We start from the raw sequence: 24,501 nt of genomic DNA, 5'->3' as shown, positions 1-24,501 counted from the left end.
TGCTATGGGGGTGCTGGAGACTGAGCCCAGGTTCTCCAAGAGAAGAGGAAATGCTCTTCCCTGGTGAAACAATTGCTCTGTCTCCAAGTCTTGGATTTCTTTCTTTTCTTTCTTTTCTTTCTTTTCTTTTTTTCTTTTCTTTTCTTTTTTTTCTTTTCTTTTTTTTTTTTTTGGAGCTGGGGACCAAACCCAGGACCTTGCGTTTGCTAGGCAAGCGCTCTACCACTGAGCTAAATCCCCAACCCCAAGTCTTGGATTTCTTATGTGAAGGCTGACTGCCCCAAGTGCAGGCTGAAATCTCAAAGACTTTTATGACTCTGATGTAGATGTCACAACCTGTTATTTCCATCATAAACTATTTATCAAAACAGTCAGTAACCTGCCCAGACGTGCGAGGAGAAGACACAGAACAACACACAGAACTGTCACAGGCTGTCTTCCCTTCATCAGCCCTGTCTGGGCAGAGCCTATGACTTTGATCATCACTTTTCAGGGGCTCTATTAGGCCCAGACTCTTAACCTCTGATTATTGATGGATTGAAAGGGAATCATATGTTTTATCAGCAGACAAGAAACCTCTAAAGTCACACTGTAATATGGGAAAAAATAGATTAAGAATTTGGGGTTATGTACCAGGAGTTATTTCATAACATGCAATTAACCTCAGTGGCCTTTGCAAAGCCCAAGGATGGACTTGGGATAGCCTTTTGCAACCTTTTCATAGACATACAAGGTTTAGACTCCAGTACTGCCCCTCTCATCCTGTGCTTTGTCAGACTACCTTCTCCTCATAGTTATATGTTCAATGTGGAGGGCCAAGGCTGTATCTCTCTGTGTCTTGAATACAGTGGATATGCTGCAAAGACATTCCACTTACTGCTTACTTGGAGGAAAGGCTAGAAGATGAAAATCACTACCACATAAAGGTAGACATTGGCCATAGAAGTCAATTTTTGTTTCTAGTTAAGATAATGGTCTCGAAGCCCAAGTATTTGGAATCTAAATTGTAACATATAAAACTTTAATCACCAGTGGGTCACTGTGATCACTCAGTTTATGGGGAGACACAAGGTAATATCCACACACTTAACAGTTACTGACAGCTTTGTTTATTATTTAGACGATTACTTCATTTCTCATAATCGTACAATAAATCTCTTAAAGAACACTGTTGTGGTTGGAGTTGGTCACATTACACCACCTCTTTCTTCTACAGGAGTGGAGTGTTTTTCACAATTATTTTTTAATAGAACATTTGAATATCAAGGAGTGCAGTTAATTCAAAGTAACGAATGGACCAAACTTCAAGAGAAACAATTGCACACTCATTTAAGGGTCTGATGCTGTACAGTGGTTCATGGACATTCAAGAGGAAACAATAGAGATCTCAGTTGGACACAGAGCTGAAGGTGGTTAGGTGGACAGAAGTGGCTCTCTTAAGACCTGTTTGGCAGCTTAGAAATGAGGTTTAATACTGGCTCAATCACATTAGCCTTTCTAGACAGTTCCTCTAGGTAAGAACTGAGATTCATTGGCAGGGTGTGATATGCATCTCTCTGAGGGCAAAAGTCCTCCAGCAACGTGTAGAATCTTCTGCAGACTACCCCCAATTCACTCATGTTGGAGTTTTTAACTCAAATGTACATTGCTCCAGTTGTAGCTGTGTATGTGGTGCTTGGGAGTGAGTGTGTGCATAGACACACACCTGAAGAGTAAACACAAGAGCACACTAAAAGAGTAAGGCAATCGATGGGAATAGAGGATAAGACAGAAGATAAAGGAGATGTGTGCGAGAGGTGGAACATCTTTGGAGAACAGGTCATAAAGAGGGGAGAGGAGAGTATACCTGGAATAAAAGCAGAATGAGGGTGGGGTAACACTAGTGATCTTAATAAAACTCCTTGCCCTCCCTCCTGAGCCCATAAGTTCCTATCTCCAACAGGGCTGGAAGGCATCGTAGCCTCAGTATCCTTCTGTTCAAACAAAGACACTCTTTTCTTCATAGGATTGACTAGAAGAATGGGAAAAGAATGGCAGTAAAGAGGTGCTATATGCACTGCCACACTGGCCCATAGCATCCTCTTCTCTGGCAATGGTGAACAAGTGGTCCTTGGATGACCTTTTACTGAAGCCCCTACACTGGCCAGAGGTGAGACAGCTAAATTTTCTGCTGTGTTTTGTTCTAAAAGTTGTGGAATCTGTGAGGAAAAAAAGTACAAGAAAAGTTTTCCAATATTTCTCTTGAAAGAAGCAAAAAGAATAGTAAAAAGAGCCTGCAATTTATTCTCCTCCCTGTGCATCCATGGGAAAGCTGGTGTGGACAGTGCTGAGGACACCAAAGGTGCCCTGAGTCCAAAGGCTATGGGCGACTTGGACTCACTGTACATTTGTAGACGGTCCCTTAGGAAGGTGAAGTTCTCTGGGCAGGTTCCCTGTGGACCTAAGAGCTTCAACAGCCATATACTTAGGCAACATAGAGTAGTTAAACTCCTATGTTCTCGAGGCACTGCAGCTCAGGGTACATAGTGTATGAGGCACCCAGGGAACAGTATGGCACCTTCCTGCCTTGGTTTCCTCATCACTAAAAGGTTGATAAGAATAGAACTTTCTTTAGGGGGTGCTGGGAGATTCTAGGTGTTTATAGTACCATGCATCACACATCAAATAATCAATGTCATCTGTAATTATTCCTCATTGGAAAGTATAAATAAGGCTCAGTGGCTGAGTTATAGAGCCTTCCAGACTTGTGTCATGTGTTTCCACATGAATAATTCCATCAAGGCAAGCTGGCTGCATGGTCATTGTTAGGCAGTCTGGTCCCATGAGTTTGTTTCTAAAAGGCTAGCCTTCCTATTAGCTAGCTCACCATATCACCATCCTTGGGCAGTGTGTGCAAATGGAGCCTCAGTCCTTATGTGTGATCATCAGATGTTCTGGTCTCTACAGAGGCTCTGCTGCTCTTCAGTAACTGACAGAGTTGGGTTGGCAGGCAGTGACAAGGATAGAGTCCTAATGATTTTCATGAGAGAAAGGACTGTCAAAATTTACATTATAATTAAGAAAATGTAGTTAGGGTAGTGTGGAGAGAAATGGTTTTCAGATTGATAAGAGCTTTAGTTACTAAAACACTGACAAGAAAGAATCTCATTCCAGGAGTAAAGGAAACATTAGCCAAGTCTTTTCTGCCCAGGGGAAGAGGCCTGGGACCAAACAGAATCAAGGCTCTTAGAACTCTGACAGTACCCTAGGCATGTACAAATATTTTTAAACAAACTCCACTTATTTCTTGTAATGTCGGCTACTAAATAGTCTTGCAGGTAGCCCTCTCTGGAGCTACATTTGTCAGTTGATATCTCACAGCCTCTCAAAGATCAGGTTGTTTAGAACAAAGGACAGAAATCAACCAGAAATTGTAGTCCTGGTTAAACATGGGAGAGGAGAGACCTAAGTCTTTGTAAGGTCCAATGGACCTATAGCAGTTTACTTCTGAGGGGTTTACTTCTGAGGTGTGACGACAACAACAGGAGAGAGTTTGGGGGGAAACCCATGAGAAACGGTCAGGGGTCATTTATTTTCTCCTTCATACATGCCTTGGCTCCCAACATCCCGATGCTTCCTAAGAAATGGGCTAGGCCATGAGGCAGCCGAAGCTTTATGTCTTCACTTCTGTCCCCAGATGCCATAGACGTGGGAACCCATTAAGCAGAAGAGCCTCCACCTTAGACCTGCTATAGGGTGCAGGATAGAGCTCTTGAGACTCCTGATGGGTTGACTGAAGGTAAACAAAAAAAAAAAAGTGAACGAAACCAATGAATACCAAAGTGAGTTCCAAGGTAATCTTCTAAGGGGAAAAATGGTGCTGCATGAAGCTACTGGCTGGCTGGCGGGTTGATGGTCATGCAGGTGGAGACTATCACACTGGACAAATCTCACAGGGAGCAAAGGTCTACCCTCTTCCTGGTTTAGAAGGTACTTGTGGAGCTTTGGATGTTCCATTAAAAAATGTCTAGAAATCCACACATCAACCCAGATATTCCCCTCTTCTCCCCTGCTTTATTTTGGCAGTTACTCCCTGACCCCACGAAGTTAGATGTCTTTGCTGTCCCCATAGTCATTGTAGGGGACGCTCAAGGTCTGTTCCTCACATGTCTTCCTGAGGTCTCGGCTGAGCTCTGACCAGTCCAGTCCATAGGGTTTGATCTCACTGTAGCGGCAGCCCAGGTACTTGAGTGAACCACGCCTCAAACTTATCTTGGGCTCTTGAAGGAGTCCATTGCACCAGCTGCTCAGATCTCCAAGCTGGGAAAGGATGAGGCCTGCTTTCCTACAGATCAAAGAGAAAAGGACACTTCTGTCAGGAAACAAACAAACAATAAAGAGAAGGCTAGAAAAGAATTATGCTCAGGCTAGACTCCATATTTTAAGAAGGTAGAGCTGACCATTCTATCTTTTCCACTTAGTACAGCCGATCCTTGACGTGTGTCAGTCCATGAATGAATGAATGAATGGATGGATGAATGAATGGTTATGGAAAGTAGTACATGCACAAAACAGAAACAGAAGTATCAAATGCAGCCAGAAAAAAAGTGAAAATGAAAACATGAGTAACTCATGTTTGAGTGGAAATATATAACTTTTAATATCATGGAATCTGTAGTTTGGAAAGAAGCCAAATCACTGTTCTATAGAGCCGGTAATATATCATCATTAAATGATATGTAATATGCTTATCTGAGTGTTCTCCTTTCAAGGCTATACTTGAATTGAGAAAAGGCAGTCAGTATAGTGAAAGGAAAGGGGTATCTGATATAACCAATTATATACAATAAGCCTGGGAACACTAGGGCTCTGGCTCACATTAACACACGAGCATATTTTGGACAGAGCAGACTCCCAGGTGCACACAGCACCTAATGAACCTCCCAGAGAGCTCGTGCTCCACGTCTTCATCTACTTCCTAAAGCCACAAGGCCACTGCCATTGCTTCTAAGCCTGGGCTGAAAAAGCAAGCGAGCAGATAAGAGGGCATGTGAGCCATTGAGGATCCCTTGGGGCAGGAGAGGAGAACAAGGTTGCCTTAGGATTACACACATCTGAAAAGACAGATTGCTTAGCATGGGGGAGCCTCTGGCACCCAGCCTGGTAAAATGGCTATCATCAGGTTAACTGCTGTGTCCTTTGTTCCTGTGTCAGAAATACAGGATACCTGAAAACCAGCTCTCAGACCTTGTTGGTTTTCTCTCTGAGTTCTTAGGACAAGGGATTACATCCCTTGGTTGTATTTATTCTCAATTCTTCAAAGATGTAAGTGGCCATGGAGCCACAAGGATGATTCTCCCATTGCAGCAAGCTCATCTCATGTAGGCCTCAGAATGCTGTCTAGAAAGTTTACTGGGCAGAACTGCTTGTAGTATTTACTAACACTAAGCTGGTAAACTTCTCCTGTGAAGAAGAATCTCTTTTTTCTGCTTCAATCAACAACTCCTTACCTAAATAGGATTTTTTTCCTTCTGCACCTCACTTAGAGTAAGCATTTCAAAGAGGAATAACTACATTCACTTAATTTCTCTTCATCTGGGCAGTGTGTGTGTGTGTGTGTGTGTGTGTGTGTGTGTGTGTGTGTGTGTGTGTGTGTGTGTTTTGGGGAGGGGGGCAGTGTATATCTCTGGATTCCTAGAATGATAGGAGAAAGGAGGGTGAAGCTGATTTTGAACGCAAGATGTTGAACTTGAAGCAGCAAAGTCAAGGGGCTGAGAGCTCTGTGACAACACTGGAGGGAAAGGTATTTTCCCCAGTGACCACAGGTCACAAACACTCTACCTGCGGACTAAGTAGCCTCTCAGAAGGAAGATCTGTGCTTTCCCTATTGGCTTCTGTAGTTTGGCCAGGCAGGTTTTCCAAAAGAAACTACCACTAAGGACTGTTTCCGCTTAATCCTTCCATTGTGTGCTATCATTAGCCAGCCTTCTGAGGAGTTGAAAGGAGAGGGGGTTGGGGTGCAGAATGAAAGAGGGCCCCATCTCATCATCTTCCAAAGACAGACAGAGCACAACCCAGTAGCCTTTCAAGAGAGCGAATTAAATTAGGCTATGGAGTCTTTGCTGGTGTTTTCATTGCTTCAGTTATTGTTCTTTAAATAATAATTACTTTGGGTCTGCCCTTGACCATGTCAGAGTCAACAGCCTTCTTTGTTAGCAATGGGGCAACACTGCTGTCTTCAGAGCGTTTGCAACCTCAACTCAGTCTGGAGGCCTCCGCAGGTTTTAATGGAATTGGGTTTAGTAGAATTGTGGGAATCCTTTTTGTTTGCTAACAGGAAGTGTGCAGCCACAGACCCATTTTTATTCATTCTTGAGATTAACCCCACAGTCAATTGCTGTCCCTCAAGGTGGTGGACATTTCCTTTCCTATGGCTCTCCCTGAGATCCATGACATTAAAAACCAAGGTTTTGTTTTCCACGGACTAACAAAATAGCACAATGTTTTCTACTATGTGTTTGTGAAAGGCCTGTATTACCCATGAGAGAGCCCCTGGGAGGAGAGCATGGAGGGGAGGGCAGACCAACCAACTATGGGCATTGCTTCACTGTGACATCCCCATCCCCTCCCCTGTTCACTTTCTGCATTAGCCAATATTTCATCTGAGTCTCAAGTTACAAAGGAGAAATTTTGAAGATTCAAATGCCCTTAGAAGTAACAATAAACTATGCAATGTTAGTGCTATTCAAAATGTGGCACTTAGGCTTCCTAATAAAGAATTATGCACGTATACTCAATAAATCTCAGATAAAAGAAGGGAAGAGAGGGACAGGGGAAAACCAAAGAGTGAAAGAGGAGGAGATGGCTGCAGAAGAGCATGTCAGGCGTGTGTGACAATTTGGCCAAGGATAGAGACAGGATACAGAGTAGAAGGGACATTCCTTAATATTTATCTACCCTCTAAGCAAGAATTTACTTCTTGAAAATACTAAGATTAACTGACCCTAACATATTTCTCTTAGATTCCCAGCAGTGGCTTTGTTTGTTTAAAGTCTATCATTCCTTATAAGTTACAGGTAACACTTACAGAATGTAGCCAGATCCTGCTGACTTTATACAAATAATCATTTTTATTCCAAGAAGAATGCCCTGAGTTTTCTCCTTCCCTTGAAAATAATAAAGGAGAAAAGGAGAGCTTGGAAAGATGGCTAAGCCAGTAAAGTGCCTGGCATGCAGTTGTGAATGTAATTCCCAGAAACCAAGGAAAAGGCTAGCGGCGTGGGGCAAGCCATCCCAGATCTGTAAAAGTGGAGGCAGGCAGAACAATGACCAAGGGCCATCTCTGCCCTCCAACACATACACACATGCATTCTTATGCACACACACACACGCACACACACACACACAGAGAGAGAGAGAGAGAGAGAGAGAGAGAGAGAGAGAGAGAGAGGTGGGGGGAGGAAATACAAGGGAAATGTGCTGAATAGTAGCCTTCTGTGAACTTTTGTAACGACTAAGGTGAGTGTCCTTACGTGTCAGATGAATGGGGAGAGAACACTGTGCTTCATAATGGAATTATAAGACTGTTTAAGAGTCCGTTTAAGAGCCAGTTAGGGTGTGCAGAGTCCTGTAGTACGGATTCCCTCACTCCTTCTCCTCCCCCTCCTTCCCTTCCACCCTCCTTTTCTTGTCTCCTCATCTCTCCATGTCCTTCTGTCTTTCCTCTTCCATCCCACCCTGTCCTCTTTTCTTTTTCTGTCCTCTTTTCTTTTCCTTTCTTTTCTTTTTTTCTTTCCCCACATTCTCATAGTCCGAGATCTCTTTCCATTTTTTCATGAGTTCTTGAATGATTTACTCAATTTCATGCAGCCCAAATCTTTATCCCGTCTGAGTCCCAGAATTTCTAGGAAAGCCTACTTTCTCAAGATAGCATTATATGGTCATAACAAATGTTCTAACTGGGAAGGGATATCTCTCCAATTCCTCATTCCCCACTTTCCAGCTACTCTATCTGGGCTCTACAGTCTAAAAAGAGTGTGTATTGTGTTCTAGGAAGTGACAAGCTTGGGTCCAGGGTAAGTAAGTAAATGAATACCATTCCACCTTACTGGAGGTCCCCATCTTCTCTGATACTGTCTCAAAAGATCATGAGAAAGTCCATATAAGTGAGGTGTAATTCATGGGCACTAGATGTTTCAGGATACCCTCTTTCACAAAACTCCTAATTTCCTTTCATAAGACTTCACAGCCATTCCTTGCAAATTTAACAATGGGAGTTGTGTGTCAGATCGATTAAGGTCAGGAGAAAAGGCTTATTTTCAGAGTTCAGGAAGTGACTTCATGAATCAACCGCCTAAAAAGAGCTTGCTCCAAACCACTGTGCACAACTTGGGCTGTGTAAAGCTTAGGTCTTAGTTCTTTGAGCATTTTCTCAGAAAATCCCTGCAACTTCCATGAAGGGCAGTAACAGCATGAGAGCCGCAAGAATCCAGAGAGCGTTTAAAAGAGATGGCACAGTTCATTGAATACCTGGGTCCTAATTCATCTTCACACCGCCAGGTAAATTCCCCAAAACTCTCATAGTGCTGGTTATAGTGGTAGAGGACTCGATGCAAAGTGGGTGAACCCAGATCCAGAAGGGTATTGTAGGCGGTCTGTTGCTCCTTTCCACTGGTGTAGCCATTGAAGAGATTGTATATCTTGTCTGCTATTTCTGAGGAAGGAAGAAAAGGCAAGTCCAGTTGTGCTTTGAGGAATGCATCAATATGCAATTTCTATATGCGCACCAACTCAACTCTAAATGGTGCAGCCTACTAACACATAGGACATGTGGAAAACACAAGGCATAGCCTGTTTCTAGAATCATGAGGAACACAAGATTAAAAGAGGAACAAGAGAAAGGATTCCATGATGAGACACAGTAGACAGAGACGTATGAGGACTGCCGCTGGTGTGAAACAGTATATTACTTACAATATGGTACAGTATAAATAGTGCCTGCTCTGAAATAAGGATAAGTGTAGAACCGTCAATACATGAGACAACGATAATTGTTTGTTATCATGATCAACATTAAGCAGCTCACACGATCGTTTGTGTTGTATGACGGGTGACACAGTATGTTTGCTTACATCCACATTCATGAACCTGTGAGAGTGCTCTCTGCTTACATCTGATTGTTACAGCATTGCTCGCACAGAGGAAATCTGTAGCTCTATTAGTCTTATAGGACCACTGCGGCATATGCGGTGCATTACTGGTATGTGCTCCATTACTAATCAAAATACCATTATATAGCATTCAGCAAATATATAAGCTAGTTTATAATAACTCCAGAAACAAAATTTACAGACAACATATTTAGCTACATTACACATGACTTTCCTTCAGAAATCTATCCATTTATATATATAGAGAGAGACATATTTATATTTGCCAGGAAAAATATATACATGTATACTTAAGTGTGTATGGTATTATTTTAAAACACTGACCCTAAAGTACGAGAGTGATTTATGTAAGTCACTCCATGCCTGGGCCACTGAGTTTCAGTTTCCTCTGTACTAAATTAAGTGCCTTGGACTAATACACATCTAAGGTCAATTTCGGCTGCAATACTCTTTGTCTTCCCAAGGTTTAGTAAACAGCGTATAACCCGAGGCAAAAGCTCACATATTCATGCTTGATTGGAAAGTGCAATCCCAGAGAAACGGAGCTGGGGATAAAGGCCAATGAAACAATAAATGAGCGAAAACATGAAGGATTACATCAGGAAGCTTCCTGAGTACCTGAATGCTATTTTTTGCAGGAGAGGAAGTAAGCAGTTTCTGAATTACTACTGGGCCTTGCAGCAGGAGAAACAGATACTTTACATTCAGCTCCCACTAAAGATTGGTCCAAGTTTGCTTCCATATAAGACTGGTCTTCGTTTGCTCCCATGAGATTCTGACAACCTTTTATGTGTTGGTAGCATTTACATGGGTACCAAGTGGTCCTTTAAAAAGCATCAGGGTAGCTAAGGTCACAGGTGGCAGAGAGAAAGTAGGAACTCCCAGGTAATACTTCTGAGCCATGAGAAGAATCTGGAAAGGCAATGACTTTGGAACACAGAATATTTGCTAGAACCATGTAGGCCCATGTAAAGGCACGGGATTTTACACATCCAGAAACTGAAGCCAGAACACCTTGCAATCCCAAATGAGTAATCATCTGTGATGTTTCTGCCTCACAGGTTCCCATGAATAAGATTAAGTTTGGGGACTTGATAAGGCAGTAGTAGTTTTATCTAGCCTTGCCTTTTTTTGTTTTGTTTCATAACTTAAGGGATATATTATCATTACATGTTTTCTCATTACAACTCTCAGAGAAGAGATGCTTTTGCACATTCTCCTAACCATCTGGGAATTAAGCTCCAGCGAGCAGGTGAGCAATGCTATCCCTTGAATGTGTTAATTTTGGAGATGAAGGAATGGAGTTCTTGGGCAAGAAAGTCAGAAGTATCCCTACTTGACCCCATTAGTCAGCCATAGCATGAGCTCCTTGTACTAATACCAAGTGAATTTAGGGACATTGGCAAATGACAGATCCACCCAAGGGTTTTGTGGGTAGAATGAGTAAAATTTCTACCCAGTGTTGGCCTCCACACCACACTGATGGCTGTGGTGACAGGAGACAGGTCTTACTTCCTTGGTATCCTCAGAAGCAGCACTGTGCTAGCTAACAGCTGATCAGAAATTGTTAGCTGAACAATTTCCACTCCTAACTTTGCTTGTACTTTGAGTCCACTTTGTAGCGTGGTTTTTAGATGATCCCCCCCTCAAGCTTGTATACACTAACTTTAGAAACAAAATTTATAGACAACGTATTCAGCTACATTACAAATGGCTTTCCTTCAGAAATCCTTTTAGGCTGTTAAAATTTTAAGGTTGCTAAAATGAGATTGTTGGATAAAGAAGACAATTTAAAAACTGAAGTCCCATGATCATCTCTAGTTATTATAAAAGGTTTATTTATTTAATTGGTTAGTAACCTTACATCCTCACACCCCCTCAGTGCGGATTTGTGCATAGCCTTCTTTGACAAATGAGATTAAGGAGGGTTACCCACTGAAGGTCACTTAGCTAGTGTGGCCTGTGGTGAAGGTCCTACACTGTTTGCCATTTCTAAGTTGTATCGATATTCAGTTATCAGATTAAGGCATAAGAGGCAGAATCTTGGGATAACTGTCTTCGATAGAGCACGAGAGGGTAGGTACCCTGGTTAAGTCTGCTAGGGGCCTGTCCTTTCTGGAGTTGGGACAGAAAGAAACCAAGGACCAATTCTAAGGACTCGTATGGATTTGGGAGGCAGAAGGTTTTTAGCTGAGACAAGAATGGCCAGGGAAGGAAACCATTGGTGCTCAGACTGCAGCTTACATGGGGTAGTTTAGCATTCCTCTCCAACTGATTCATAGATGCCAAATACTGTGTCTTGCGATGGGAGATAGTGCGTCAGATTCCGAGTCCTATTTGCAGTGGCCTCTTTGGAGAAAGGACCACGGCAGAGGTGGTGACTCTTGGTGCATGTGCCATTAATTTGACTATCACGTTTAGCTGACCAAGCTAACATCTGCATCCTTTCCTACCACTAATCTTCAAAAATCAAGGTAGTCTAACTTAAGGGTAAGATTACAAGCCTGTCAGTAAACAGGGTGTTATACTTAGAAACAACCAAACAAAACAAAAAGAAAATTACCTGTGCTTCAATTCCCAGAGCAGGGCAACATCTGGATCTTCCTATCTCTACTGAGAGAAGTGAGACTTTTTACCTCATTAGCTTTTAGAGTGTCGCAAGGATTTGCCAACTTAAGAATGCAGGCATTTTTAAATGATTATTTTACTTGGCTTTGAGCTTCGCTGAAGTCTTCAGTTATCTATGATAAATTCGGGTCCTCCCTCTCTTTAATATATACGAGTTGGGAACAAGTGGAGTGCAGGAGAAAAGATAGCAGGAAGCCTGTGAACAAAATCTCCTTGCAAAAAAGGGAGGCTGAGTTGCTAGACATCAGAGATCTCTCTAACAATGCGATAAATTAACAAGGTGGGACTGAAGCCAATAGACTCAAAGGTACAGCTAAGAGCAGGCTTCAGAGTTTCAAATGGACTCAGGCTCCTGTGTATTGGCCTTCAACACATTACATAGCCTTTTTGGGTCTTAGTTTTCCTGTCTATCTAATAATGGTTAGTCATATACACTTCCCAAGATTTTCAGGAGTATAAAAGTTTTACTCAATTCAAAACTTTAAATTAGTACAATGTCTGGCCACAATAAGTTTATACTTATTCATTGATGTAGTACAATTATTAGTGAATGCTTAGTTCCTATCCTTGGGAGTCACATCACTGAGAGAAACTGACAAAAATTCTCACTTTGTGTTTGTTATATAGTGATGGGAGACAGTCAGTGAGTGGTCATTTTAAATAAGGGAAAGGTAGTATGTTAGAAGGCAAGGACATAGATTTGAGTGACAAAGATAAAAGTATCGAGAAGGACTTTGCTTTTATAAGTAGGGCGCTTGCACAAGATCTCAATGACAAAATGGGTACTGGGGTTAGATACTGAGGAGGGGTGGGCATGGGCTCTGGAACATCTCTTGAAGAGATAGGAAGTTGAGGACCAAAGCTTTCAGATTGAGCACCAAATGGGGCAGTGCATATAAAAACAGGTGAATGAGGAGTAAAGGGAGAAAATAGTATTTTTTTTTTACTGCCAGTTCTTCACTTGATCATGTTTTCCTTGCTGTAAAGACAAAGAGAGAGGACAAGAAACACAGATGCTCTGGAGATTGGAAAAACAGTATAATTAAAATAAGGCAGTAACTTCAGAGACACAGGTGAATTTCCTCATTCCCCTAGTAATAGGGCTCTCTCTCTTTTTTTTTAAATCTGAATCAGGAACAACTGGAAACATCTGCAGCTTTCCTTGATGGCTTCTTTGGCATCATAGAAAAGGTTCCCAGGTAAGAGACCCCGGTTCATCACTTAATAGTTGTCAGGATCCACCTACAAACACAGCCCCACACTGAACTAAGGAGGGATGTAACTCCACATGGAAACACACGGTAAACAACCCCAGCAGGCCTGGTATCTTTGTCCTTCTTAGCACAACCCATATCACAAGCTTCCTTTCTCTCTCCACCTCTGGATATGCCTCCCTTTTGAGCTGCCGTGCGTGCGTGCGTGCGTGCGTGCGTGCGTGCGTGTATGTGTCGGGGATAGCAGTGATTCTCACATGAGCAGCATCGGCATCACACGCATGGCTGCTGTTTCCCACTGGAGTGTCTGATTTGGAGCCCGAGCACATCCATTTCTGACAAGCTGCAGGGCAGTGCTGATGCTGTAGATGTAAGTACCACAGTTTGAAGACCACTGCTGTACACTAGCCCATCCTCTCAAATCTGCTTACTTTTCTTCTGGAGCCAGAGTTATCACAAGGCAACAGCTCTTGCTTATCTTTGTCCCTGACTTGAGTATATACTCTTCCTTCCTCCTTATCTTTGTGTTTTCAGAAACCTTCTCTGGGCCTTAGGGACCCTTCTCTCATATCCCTGGAGAAAATGGTCCTTAGCTCCTCACAGCCAACTTCAAGCAATTCTTTCTCCCTTACATTGTTAAGATGCCTTCGTTTTCAAAATTCCCCTAGCTTACATTTCATCCTTCTCCTTTCCTGACCACTCTCTTACATCCACTAGAGAACCTCGTTGTGGTTCACCTCTATACCACTTCCATGGTGGGCAGGTTTGCCCCTGTGGAAGAGGACCCTTCAGTCACTGGCTCTGAGAACGGTTCCATCTCTGAAATATCAAATCTTAAAGCCACAAACTATGAACACAACCTTTTTGAAAAAAGAAATGCCTCTGTTTCTTATTGCTGCTCAACCTATTCCTCAATGGTAAAAACAAAAACAAACACAAACACACAAAATTAGTTGGGTGGTTGACTCCTCCATTCATTCCAGGTACCCCTCAGGTATGTCCTCCTTTACCTGAGATCCACAGCACTTCACATTAGATTTCTTCTTCTCTTAGTCCCTCTTCTACCATCTATCTCTCTGTGTGCTCATCCTTTTGGAATCTTCCAGGGGGGGAAAAATCACACACCGTTCAAGCAGATGAGCCTGACATGACTCTTTCTTCCCCCATTCTCCACACTCAGCCTTATTTTATTTTATTGTCAAATAAATCCTTTTGGATTTCATTGGCAAATTGAGAATCAGATCACCTCTTAGCATCTGCCTGACGATTTTCCCGGTATAAACACCAGCTTGTCTCCTATCAGTTTCCCTAGCCTTCTATTTCCACTTTCGAATGTTCCTCTGAGTAAGTTATCACCATAGCAGAGCGAATGAACTTCTGAACATAAAGTTTAATATGTCACTCTTTTGTCCAAAGTCCGCCAGGGCATTTCATCACAATCCCAGATACAGTCCCTAGGCTCTACTAAATATGCCCAGAGCCCCCAGGAACTCCTAGCCATCAGTGCCCTCCAGGCCTTCTTTGCTTCCTTCAAATATCCTGTACTCTGATCTTGATATGTTCGGAAACGTATTTGTGTGACTTTTCCCTCTCACTTATTTTCCCTAACTCTAGCTTCTGCCCTTCTTCTGGCATGCTTCATTTATTATCTCCCTAGCAGGCATCATCATTTGAAATACATATCTGATTATTTTGCTGCTGTTGCCTGTTGCCTCCACTGATATAGTTATGCAGGTATAGTAATTTTGCTCCTGGTGCTTAAAACACATATTGAGTAAGGACTAAATATCTGTCTAATGGATTATAAGTCCATGGAATTGATGACAAGATTATTGAAAAATGATTTTGAGTTCAATACTAGGATCTGATACATATCTGTTCTGTGATCAGGAGCCAAAGCACACCCCTGGGAGATTCAGATGCTGCAATAGATGCAGATGTGTGGCATCAGGAAAGAAAGGCAAATGCTGAGGGGGTGAAGGATAGCAACTAGCCTTCCTATGGTGAGATTCCATAGGGACCCTTCAGGATGTCGCAACTCAACCTTCACACTAGGCAACAAGGTTTAACTTACTACTAATACCTGCTTGCTGCAGCTGCAGGAAGCTGGTTTCAGTAAAAGGACAGCAGAAACATTCATGCAGTTGCTTGAGTGCTATGGCATGTTAAAATTCTTAGAAAGTGCCTAGCTAGTTTTGGATGAATGCTCACATGAGGGATAGTGTCTAGGAACCGACAGCACACCCCAGGTCAAATTCCTCTTTGTCCTTAACTTTAAGCTGAGACCCAAGTGAGTTATACTGATGATCACCATCTGGGTTTGAGGCAGACAAAACATATGGGGTTTTTCTTTGTCAGAACTGTATTAATTTGTAAGGATACCCTCCATTAGTCTCCAGACTTGCTCCGGGTAGGATGCCTTCCTAACTGAAGGATAACAGGACCTGGAGGTATCATTTTATTCTCTCAGCACCAAATTGGCTTCTTGTGTCCCCAGTTCCTTTTCTGGAAGCAAAGGCAGGTAGAGAGCCCATCCAAACATCCTGTACTAGAACTGATGGACAGGAGCTCTCCAGAAAAAGAGCGACTCTGTTTCACAAGTCCTGTAGTGGAGCAACGTGCTGCATTATTTCCCTGTTAATCTCCTCCCTGCTGTTTCTGATCAACCGGAAGCTTCATGATAGCTATTGCCTCTCCACAGATCCCAGTCAACATTAAACAGAAGAACTCCTTCTTATTCAGTGACTGGTAGATACCCCAAGACAGACTCTCACCTAGAGGTGTGTGACCTAGACCTTTATCTTAATGGAGCTTCAGAGACCTTCATGGTTCCAATCCTACAAACCAGTTCCTCTCCCACTAGGGAGAAGCACAACTGCTTCATACATGTGGGGTTCTGTTCTTATCCAATTGGACAGAGCCCAAAAGGGGAGGACTCTTGCTATTGTTTTTACAGCAGCACATTTTTCCCCCACCAGTTCGCAGAGACAATGTTCTATGAGTCTTTCACCTAATTTCTCTCTCAATTTGCCCTCATAACATTATTTTTAAAAAAAGTGGCCATTGTGGTCAGATATGGACTCTAAGTGTGCGTCCCATTAGGTTCTTTGTAACCTTGGGCACCTTATTTACTTTATTCTGATTTTCAATTTTCTCACATGTAAAAATAGGGCAGTGTTATGATTTTTGCTTCATGCATAAAATATTGAGTTTCTAACAAAAGGCAGGCTTTATGATTGCTTATAAATAACTATTCCTAATATTTGCTGATTACTTACTAGTACTAATCACTGTCTTCTTTTACTAGTTTAAGTTAATTGCCTCATTCAATCCTTCTAGACCCTACAAATTGGGGGGGGGGGTACTATTTTCTCGTTACCACATTTCATACACAAATGAACTGAGACATGGGATAAAGTAACCTGCTCAAGATTAACTTAGTAGATGGTGGGTCAGGGGGTCCAAACTTAGGCTGTTTGGACCCCTAAGTTTTGACTCCAAGGCCAACATATGTTCTTATGTAACCTGTCCATCAATTATGCAGCCTTCTAGATATTAGGGACATATGATGCAGAAAAGGAGACTTGACTCATACCATTATAATACCTACTGGCTAGTGGTGTCTGGAGATTGAACATATCATTATAAAAACTGAGAAAAATATTTTAAAGTCAGAAACACAGGACTGTGAAGACGCCTAGCAATGCTTCTTGCCCTCTTCTGCTGTGAGGAAGGGACACTTGAGCTGAATTTTCATGCTGAGATAAGTTAATCATTTGGAAGGGTATAGCACATTTGAAGTAATAGGGCCTAATACATTCAGTGACCCTATGATAGAAGGGAGACCTGTATAAAAGGAATTGAGAAGAGCGACAGGAACAGAAGGAATAGATTGATGGGGTACTGGAGAGTTGGCACGTAGGCATGGAAGAAGTAGAAAGGGTCACCATTTGGGTCCCAGGAGTCCTATTAAATATTTATGCCACAAGAAGAATGGCAATCCATTAGTGGACTGTAATGAGAACGTGTTCCATTACAGTCAGATGTCTTTAAAAATACTGGGCCCATAGCATGCCAATAAGATTAGCTAGGGGAGATAATGTTCAAAGTTGTACAATGCTAAAGTATCCGTGGTTTTTAAATTAAAGCAGTGCTAGGTAGGCGATGCACTTTGAGCACTGCCTGCTGCAGGGATCCGTCATTGCACTTCTCAATAAAACCTCGATTGCTTGCTCTTCCGCTTGCTTTCTGTTCAAAGGAGTAGATAAAGAAAAGCAGTCTAGATCTCTCTTCCCTAAATGATTTTTGTCAGTGTAGTGTCACCCAAAAACCTTCTGGCACTGTGTCCCTCTTGGTTAAGATGATGTGTACATAGCCAAGAACTATATGTAAGGTAATGAGAGGCATTAGAGAATTAGCTTAGCAGTGGACCATCCCTGACTGGAATCTGCAGAGCCTCAGTGCTCAGTGTCTCTGCTAATAAAAAAGCTACGATTTCAGCTCTGCCTAATAGATGTCCCGGGCTTATAATATCACCTTAATTGGTGCCAGAGTCTAGAAGAAGTGCTATGCAGAACTGATGGACCCTGGCTTCAGAAATGTGAAAACTTTAGATTACGAGATGATGCCAGGGCCAGCCAGGGAGCATCTCTTGTGTGATGGATGATTGAGGAAAATTTCCTAGTGGACCAGGACCAATAGCAGTGAAGGAGCTTATACTGAATACACTGAAGAAATGGCACACAACAACTTCAAAGTAGAGAGTGAAAGATTTAGGTACCTCGAAGGAAGGGGCTGTAACTGATCAACTCCAAATCTGGTGCCATATGCTTTAGCTCGATACAAACGTTCATGTGTACCAATCCCCAGGAAGAACACGTGATCCATCTATGTCCTGAGGACAGAGATGGCTGGTGCTTTGCATGGACATAAGCACCTGCATTCCTGGAGACTTTATCAATGTCTGCTACTGACCCCTGCCTTAGGGACTCTATGAGATAACAGAACACACTGGAAACTTCTTCCAGAGTGCAGAGTGTCAGCAGTACTGACAGAAAGCTCAAAGTTCTACCTTGAACATGAATTCCTCTTTCTTGCTCCACCCCCGGCCATTCTGTTTACTCCTTTGGTTACTGGTTGCTTAGAGCGGCAAGGGTAGATGGTTGAACAATCATGTGTAGACATTGCTAACTTTCTCTTACCTTGGGCTTTGACATCATCCACCACAGGACATGGGGTCTTCACAATCACATCACTTGGTCTGGAGCGTCGCCCTGTATTGTCTACTCCCCAGAGGGTGAACCTGGCAGAAAGGTAGGAAGGTAGCATTATTAGAGGTGACACAACTAGGGGCTGGGGCTTAGCAGCTCTGTCTGGATGTCCAGCTTTATTTGAATAGGTCAGAACCCACTGGTCTGTGGTTGGGATATGCTGTTTTGAGAACTGTTTGATTAGAAACATCACAGGGAAGGACACTTTATCTCCACACAGAAGACTTAGGCACCACTGCTGAAAGTTCTCAGGCCCAGTCCAGACCTGCTCAGTATGACCTGGGAACTAGAAACCTGCAAGTTACCAAGCACTGAGTTCTCGGTAACTATCTTCTTATTTTTCTTTAAATCTCTCTCTCTCTCTCTCTCTCTCTCTCTCTCTCTCTCTCTCTCTGTCTGTCTGTCTCTCTCTGTCTCACACACACACACCTATTTGTCTGTCTGTCTGTCTATCTATCTATCTATCTATCTATCTATCTATCTATCTATCTATTTTTGACAAAGGTCTCATGGTGTTTTCTAATCTTAAGGAAGGAATCTGTGGCCTCAAATGATCCTGTCTCCACCATGTCACAAAACTCAGATGCTTCTAGGTAACCCTGATGCCACTTATATTTTGGCAATCACATGGTTCAAGAAAGAGTAGATATCTTTGCAAAAGGATGGCTAGAACTTGGAATTACAGTAACTCCTGTGATCTCTATTTTCCCTTGTCTATAATATGGGGAGGATAATAAGCCATGGTGAGAATGAACGAGAGTAGTGGTGTACACAAAGCCTTGGAATCTCACTCCACCCTGTGTTAGCTCTGTCCTGCACCATGCGGCCCTGTGCTTGGCTTACATCTTTATGCAAAGACTGGTGATAAACCCATTCTTTAAATTCAGAAGAAAGCAGTCAGGATGAAGGGTCCCTGGCCTGTGCATGGCTAGTCACTCTATGTCCCATGTGTAGCTATTACAGTCACGGGTTTCCACTATGAACCAGGAATCCGGGGGAAGTGTCTTAGTCCAGCAGAGGGCACACTGGGACTAAGGCAATCCCATTGGATGATCAAACTGATACAGAAAGGAGAGACCCTGGAGACCTGACCATGAAAATAAGTTCTGATGTCTGCACAGGGCCTCTGATAACTAATTAGGCCACCCCAAAGGATGTCACCACCACCTTCCTGCCACTTTCATCATGCCACATTACTATAGAAAGCTGTGTTTACTGGAAAACATGGATTTTTTTTTGTTGTTGTTGTTGGTTGATGTTGTTCTTCTTGGTAGAATTATGGGGAGGAAAGAAAGGAGGGGGAATAAATGAAAGAAGGATGACCCAGGTAAATGACAGCTGGGCCTTAACACTTGAACCTGTGAAATAGAAAGCAATGTACACTACTTAATGATTTTTCCAAGGAATGTTTTCAAAAGAGAGAAGATCTCATACCTACTGTTCACAAAGAAACTCAGAGGGCAGTCAGAGATGAGACCCAAATGCCCTGAGATGCCATGCACCCTTCTCTCTTCTCTCCTTAAACTCACATCAGTGCTATGGAAGGCGTAAATAGACGGACTCCATCATATCCCCTGGTCTGGTAAGACCTGAAACGTAATGGCCTGCTTAGATCCAAAGGCAGGGGCCAGATTGTAGCCATTAGGTGCTTAAAGGGCATCCTCAGCTATTAGATCAGGAGCAAGCTTTGGGTTTTCTTTCTTATCAGCAGAGAGAATTCAGGCCACTCCGTCATGGTTGTCTTATACCTTGCTCCTAAGCCCTGCTCAATGGCCTTCTCCAGTAGCGCCACCAACCACAGTCCTTCCTCACCACATGTGCCCTGATTCCAAATTAAACATCTTACCATACTTCTCCTGCCACACCTTCCCGGAGAGACCATGGGGCTCCACAGATACCCATTATCCCCATTCCAGTCCTGGCAGCTATATTTTTTCCTCATTTGACCCTGTGTGCTTCATCAGCTTCTTGTCCTTGTTTCTGGACTCTCAAACCTGTACCTGGTACTCCTGGCCCTTTTGGAAGTGTCTCCATTTCTGAGTTCACTTAACTGTTAATCAGGTCCTAGAGTATATTCAACTAAGGTTCTGAGGGGTATAGTCTCAAGGTCCCATGGGCTGCCCCCTGTGGTCTGTGATTCTCATGTTTTCTGTAATCCCTAATAGTATGTGAAGCTGAAATTCAGAATAGGGCAAATTCATACTTTTGGAGTCTGAGACACTTTTAGTGGAAGTAGATCCATTTTTCTTCTGCTTGGTCTTCAAGGTTTGGTCTTTCTTGTAGACTCCATCAGTTCTAGCAGCTGTTCTTGGGGGAGCCAGGAGATACGAGGCCCTGATCTTTGTAGGCTGGCACTCCAGGCTGGATGGGCACAGTCTTGGGTTACAAGGCTAGCCCTGTCACCTGCTGTGCTCATAGGTAGCAGATCTTCTTCCATGGCCCTACACCTCCAGTTAAGGCCACAATGTGGCTACTATTTCCATTGCTAGTCAGCTGAAGGTACCAATCTCAACTCTGTGGCTGGAGCCACTATTTGCAGCCCACCATAATTTAGTCCTGGACCTTTAATTCTTAAGTTTTCCTGGACTATGGCATCTTATTATTTGGGTACCATGTTGGTACCCAACTTGAAAATCCAGATATTCCCTGTCTTTCAGTCTCTGGGATGGAGTCAGTCACGAACATCCAGCTAGTCCACACTCCAGGCACTCTGCTTCCTATGTTGTCTTGCTGTAAGTTCCAGCTACACTATGGCAGATCCTAAGCTGGGACAAAGATGTTCCTATTTGATTTAAGTCTCCCATACTCTGTAGGGCAGTAAGAGTGAAATGGAAGTTACGAATCTCTGACTAACAGCACATTTCATTTTTAATATGAGGCAGATATTAGGAAAGGAAGTGCCTCACACAACCTTCCAAGTACAGACAGAGCTTGACCTTCAGTTCTCTTCCGCAGCAGTTTCAGACCCCACAGCCCCCTCAACCCTGAACACAACCTCCCCAACCCTGAGATACCCAGAGCAACCAGGGTATTACACTACTATGAAAGACTGGGGAGCGCTTTCCACATTTTCATTTGGAAATGCCACATGCTGTCTGTCATTAAAGGAAGGCCTTGTTTGTTGTTAGCGTTCTCATTTCGCCACAGCACTCTCTAAGGACAGCAAGAGGGTTAGCTGGAATTACTGACAGAAGAGATAAGCCTTGCTCCAGATCCAGAGGGCTCACGTCTAACTCCGTTTATTGCTTCTTCCAAAGCTTCTGGGCTTCCTCTCCAGCCACAGGCTGGGACCTTTCAGTGCATAGTTAGCTTCATGGTGATGACACCATGGAGGCATGTGTGCATGGGAACCGACACAGACTGGCTCAGGCCCCAGGGCTGGGCCTTAAAGGTCTGGAGCTAAGGAAAATGGTAAGGCTGTCAGGGGCTGCCTACAGAGCTGACTGTGTCACCTGCTGCTTTCTTGTTTTCTTCCTGCCAGTATGGGGGCTTTTGCTCATCCTTTTCAATCATCTGTCTGCTGTTGTGAGCTCAGAAATGCAAGGGCAGGTGTTGTGGTGAGAGGGTGGTGGGAAGGGGAGGCAATCCTCTGCAATCTAAAATGAAGATGTTGGATCTGTCACACTTTAGGGAGTCCTTAACTGTGTTTGGGCCACAGGATCCATTCTCAGAATGCTTCTCTAGTGACATTAAGTGAAATATATGACAAAGAAAGCCAGCCAAAACTCAGACATAACTTTATAACCCTTGTAGAAGACCAGCTTTTGCCTCAGACTGCAGGATGATGTTCCTAGATTCTGGCCAAGGAACCTGAGATAGCTTGGAAGTAAGATCCGGTGTGGGAAAGAAGAAACACAGCTTCAGTTCCTAATCATTATTTACAGCCTCAGCTCTGCTTCTGGGGGAAGTTATTCAATTCTACTGAACCTCAGTTTCTTCAGCTATAAAATAAAGTCAGTCAGGGCCAGATCTCCATAAAAGACAGCTAACATCCTTCTAGTTTATAAGAAAACTTGGGTGCAGAAAAGTTACGGGTCCCATTTAAAGTCACTTTATGGTTAGGAGCAAAACCAGGCCTAAAGGATTCTCTTTTTGTACCAGGAATGCAAGTTCAAATATTCTTTCCTCCTCTACGTAGAAGAATGCTTCTATCCCACAGTGCCCTTTTCCCACACACTGGGTCTCATGTACAGGTCATCACATGTTAGTCGGCCAGGATCTAAGAACATCATCTTGCATGCAAAACCAAGAGCTGGCCCTCACTGGGGGCTATGAAATTACATCTGAGTGTCAACTAGCTTTTTCAGCAATCTGCAGTGCCATCTAGTGGAAACTGGCTGTCCTTTAGTCTAGTAGCCTCTCCCACTTCTGTAATCAACACTGACAGGAAGTAGGTGATTTACAAAACATAGGAAATGAACACTAGAAGATCATCAAAGATGTTGAATGTGGGAGAGGATCTTAGCCTCCGGTCTTTGAGCAGGAAACAAAGTCAAGACAAGGCTAACTTGAGGAAGGTCCTAGACTGGTAATAGCCTTTCTAAACAAGCCATGCCTACCTATTGTTCCAACAGAACTTCTAACTTCCTAATTAACAAGTAGGAAGCACAGAGAGGAGTTAACCCACCCTCTTTATAAATGGTCTTAGGATTTCTGGTCTTCAGTCCCAGATCTGTATTCCTTTGTCATGAGCCCTTCCTCTGAGGGGCCACAGCTGTGCAAATATCAAGAGAGCTGTTATAGGTCAAGGCATCCTTGCCCAAAGAACAGACATTTAGTCTTTGGTATTTGCGCTGTCATCCTTGTATGTGTGTCCATTCCAGATTCTCAGATGTTACTTGTCTTTATTCATTTTACATTCACTCAGTACAGTCCTGACTTACATGTCCTATTTGAAAGAGACACAGTTGAATATCTAAGTTCAGCACAATCAATGACACTCAGATTTCTAGTGCTTCCCATCTTTGAACTCCTTAGGAGAGGAAGTGGAGATGATTTATTCTGGAAACCTTGACTCTCTGCCTGTGACCTCATCTGTAAACTGTTAGATGTTTTTCATACTGGTGGGGTCAGAAGGCTTCCAAACTGCATCACTGTGAATCCTGTGTTAGACCGTGGATTTTTCCACCATGACTTAGATGCTATCACCATATCTCCTCTTTTGGCATCTCTTATGTCTCTGCTCACAAATATTTTACAGTTGTTCCCAGAGCACAGGAAGAGATGAGAAGAGTTCAGTGAGAACACAGGGAATGTTCCAAGCACGGTGATATAACTCACTACATTTTCTTTGAAGAAAAATGCTGACCAGTTCTGAACTCTATAAATTATTTCAGAGCCACTAGAGATGGCTTTCTGAAGCACAGTTCTTGGCATTGTCCTCTTTTCTTTAAAAAAAAAATGAAGCTTTTCTCTGACATACAGCATTCAGTCTGACTCCCAGTCTCATTTCCTTCACCTCTTTAATTCACCATCTGCTTCAGACCAATCGGACCACCCACAGCTCCCCTTCATGACTCTTTACCTTTGCCCCAGTGACTTTTAACCTAGTGTGCCTTTCCCAACGTCACAGAAGCTATTGATTTCTATACAATCCAATTTAGAATCCAGCCACCAACTCTACATAGAATAAGTCACTTCCTTCGTTCTTCCCAATGTGTCCCTGGCCTTTCTAACTAACATATACTTGAGGTACAATTATCTGTTTATATAGGTCCTCTGTATATTGTAAACCCTTTGATGACAAGACTTCTTCCAGAAGTTTCTCCGTAATGTTTATTGATATAAAGCTGCTGAGAATAAAAACAAAACTATTACAAAGTCACTGAAGTAACTTGGTTAATAATGGGGAGCCAGCCAGGACGCAAACTTTCTGGTAAGGAAACACTAAGGTGTGTACTACTCACATGTAAATGGTGTCAGGTTCCAGGCATCGGATGATGAGAGAAATCATGGTGAACTGCTTGTCTGGCACCTGAGATGGCATGGCACATGGAGCCTTTGCTCCAGAGATGATGTCGTCTACAAAGCTCAGCACTGTTTCTGCATAAAGGAAAAGAATGGGGAAAGCCCAATAAACAGTGATGTCCAAAACATGAGCAATACCAGAAGAACTTGCTGGAACTTCTTAACTTCCCAGAGGAGGAAGGAAGGAAACCTTGGAGGAAATCCGTCTTTTCTGATGGTGTCATTGTCAGCCAATCAGGTGAGAGCCATTTGTCCAGAATTACCTCAAGGACT

At 43.0% G+C, this 24,501-nt stretch overlaps 1 protein-coding gene across 5 annotated transcripts in view; it reads right to left on the bottom strand.

The window, feature by feature from the left end:
• Positions 1-1,086: 1,086 nt before the first annotated feature.
• The window catches only part of Astn1 (astrotactin 1), a 318,149-nt gene continuing 294,734 nt past the window's right edge, over positions 1,087-24,501 (bottom strand). For 4 of the 5 annotated variants that reach the window (XM_039090767.2, XM_039090768.2, XM_039090769.2 and 1 more), the window contains 4 exons: positions 24,168-24,303; positions 18,193-18,293; positions 8,509-8,692; positions 1,087-4,324 (listed from right to left, as the gene is read on the bottom strand). In XM_039090767.2, coding sequence (XP_038946695.1) covers positions 4,087-4,324; positions 8,509-8,692; positions 18,193-18,293; positions 24,168-24,303 — 659 coding nt within the window. In that variant the 3' untranslated portion in view covers positions 1,087-4,086. The remainder of the gene's footprint in view (positions 4,325-8,508; positions 8,693-18,192; positions 18,294-24,167; positions 24,304-24,501) is intronic. The other variant, NM_001170603.2, reaches the window with a different exon arrangement.

This window comes from Rattus norvegicus, chromosome 13 (genome assembly GCF_036323735.1).
Source record: "Rattus norvegicus strain BN/NHsdMcwi chromosome 13, GRCr8, whole genome shotgun sequence".
Taxonomy (NCBI): Eukaryota; Metazoa; Chordata; class Mammalia; order Rodentia; family Muridae; genus Rattus; species Rattus norvegicus.
The sequence above is the reverse complement of the archived record's forward strand: the minus strand, read 5'-3'. Positions and strand labels throughout refer to the sequence as shown.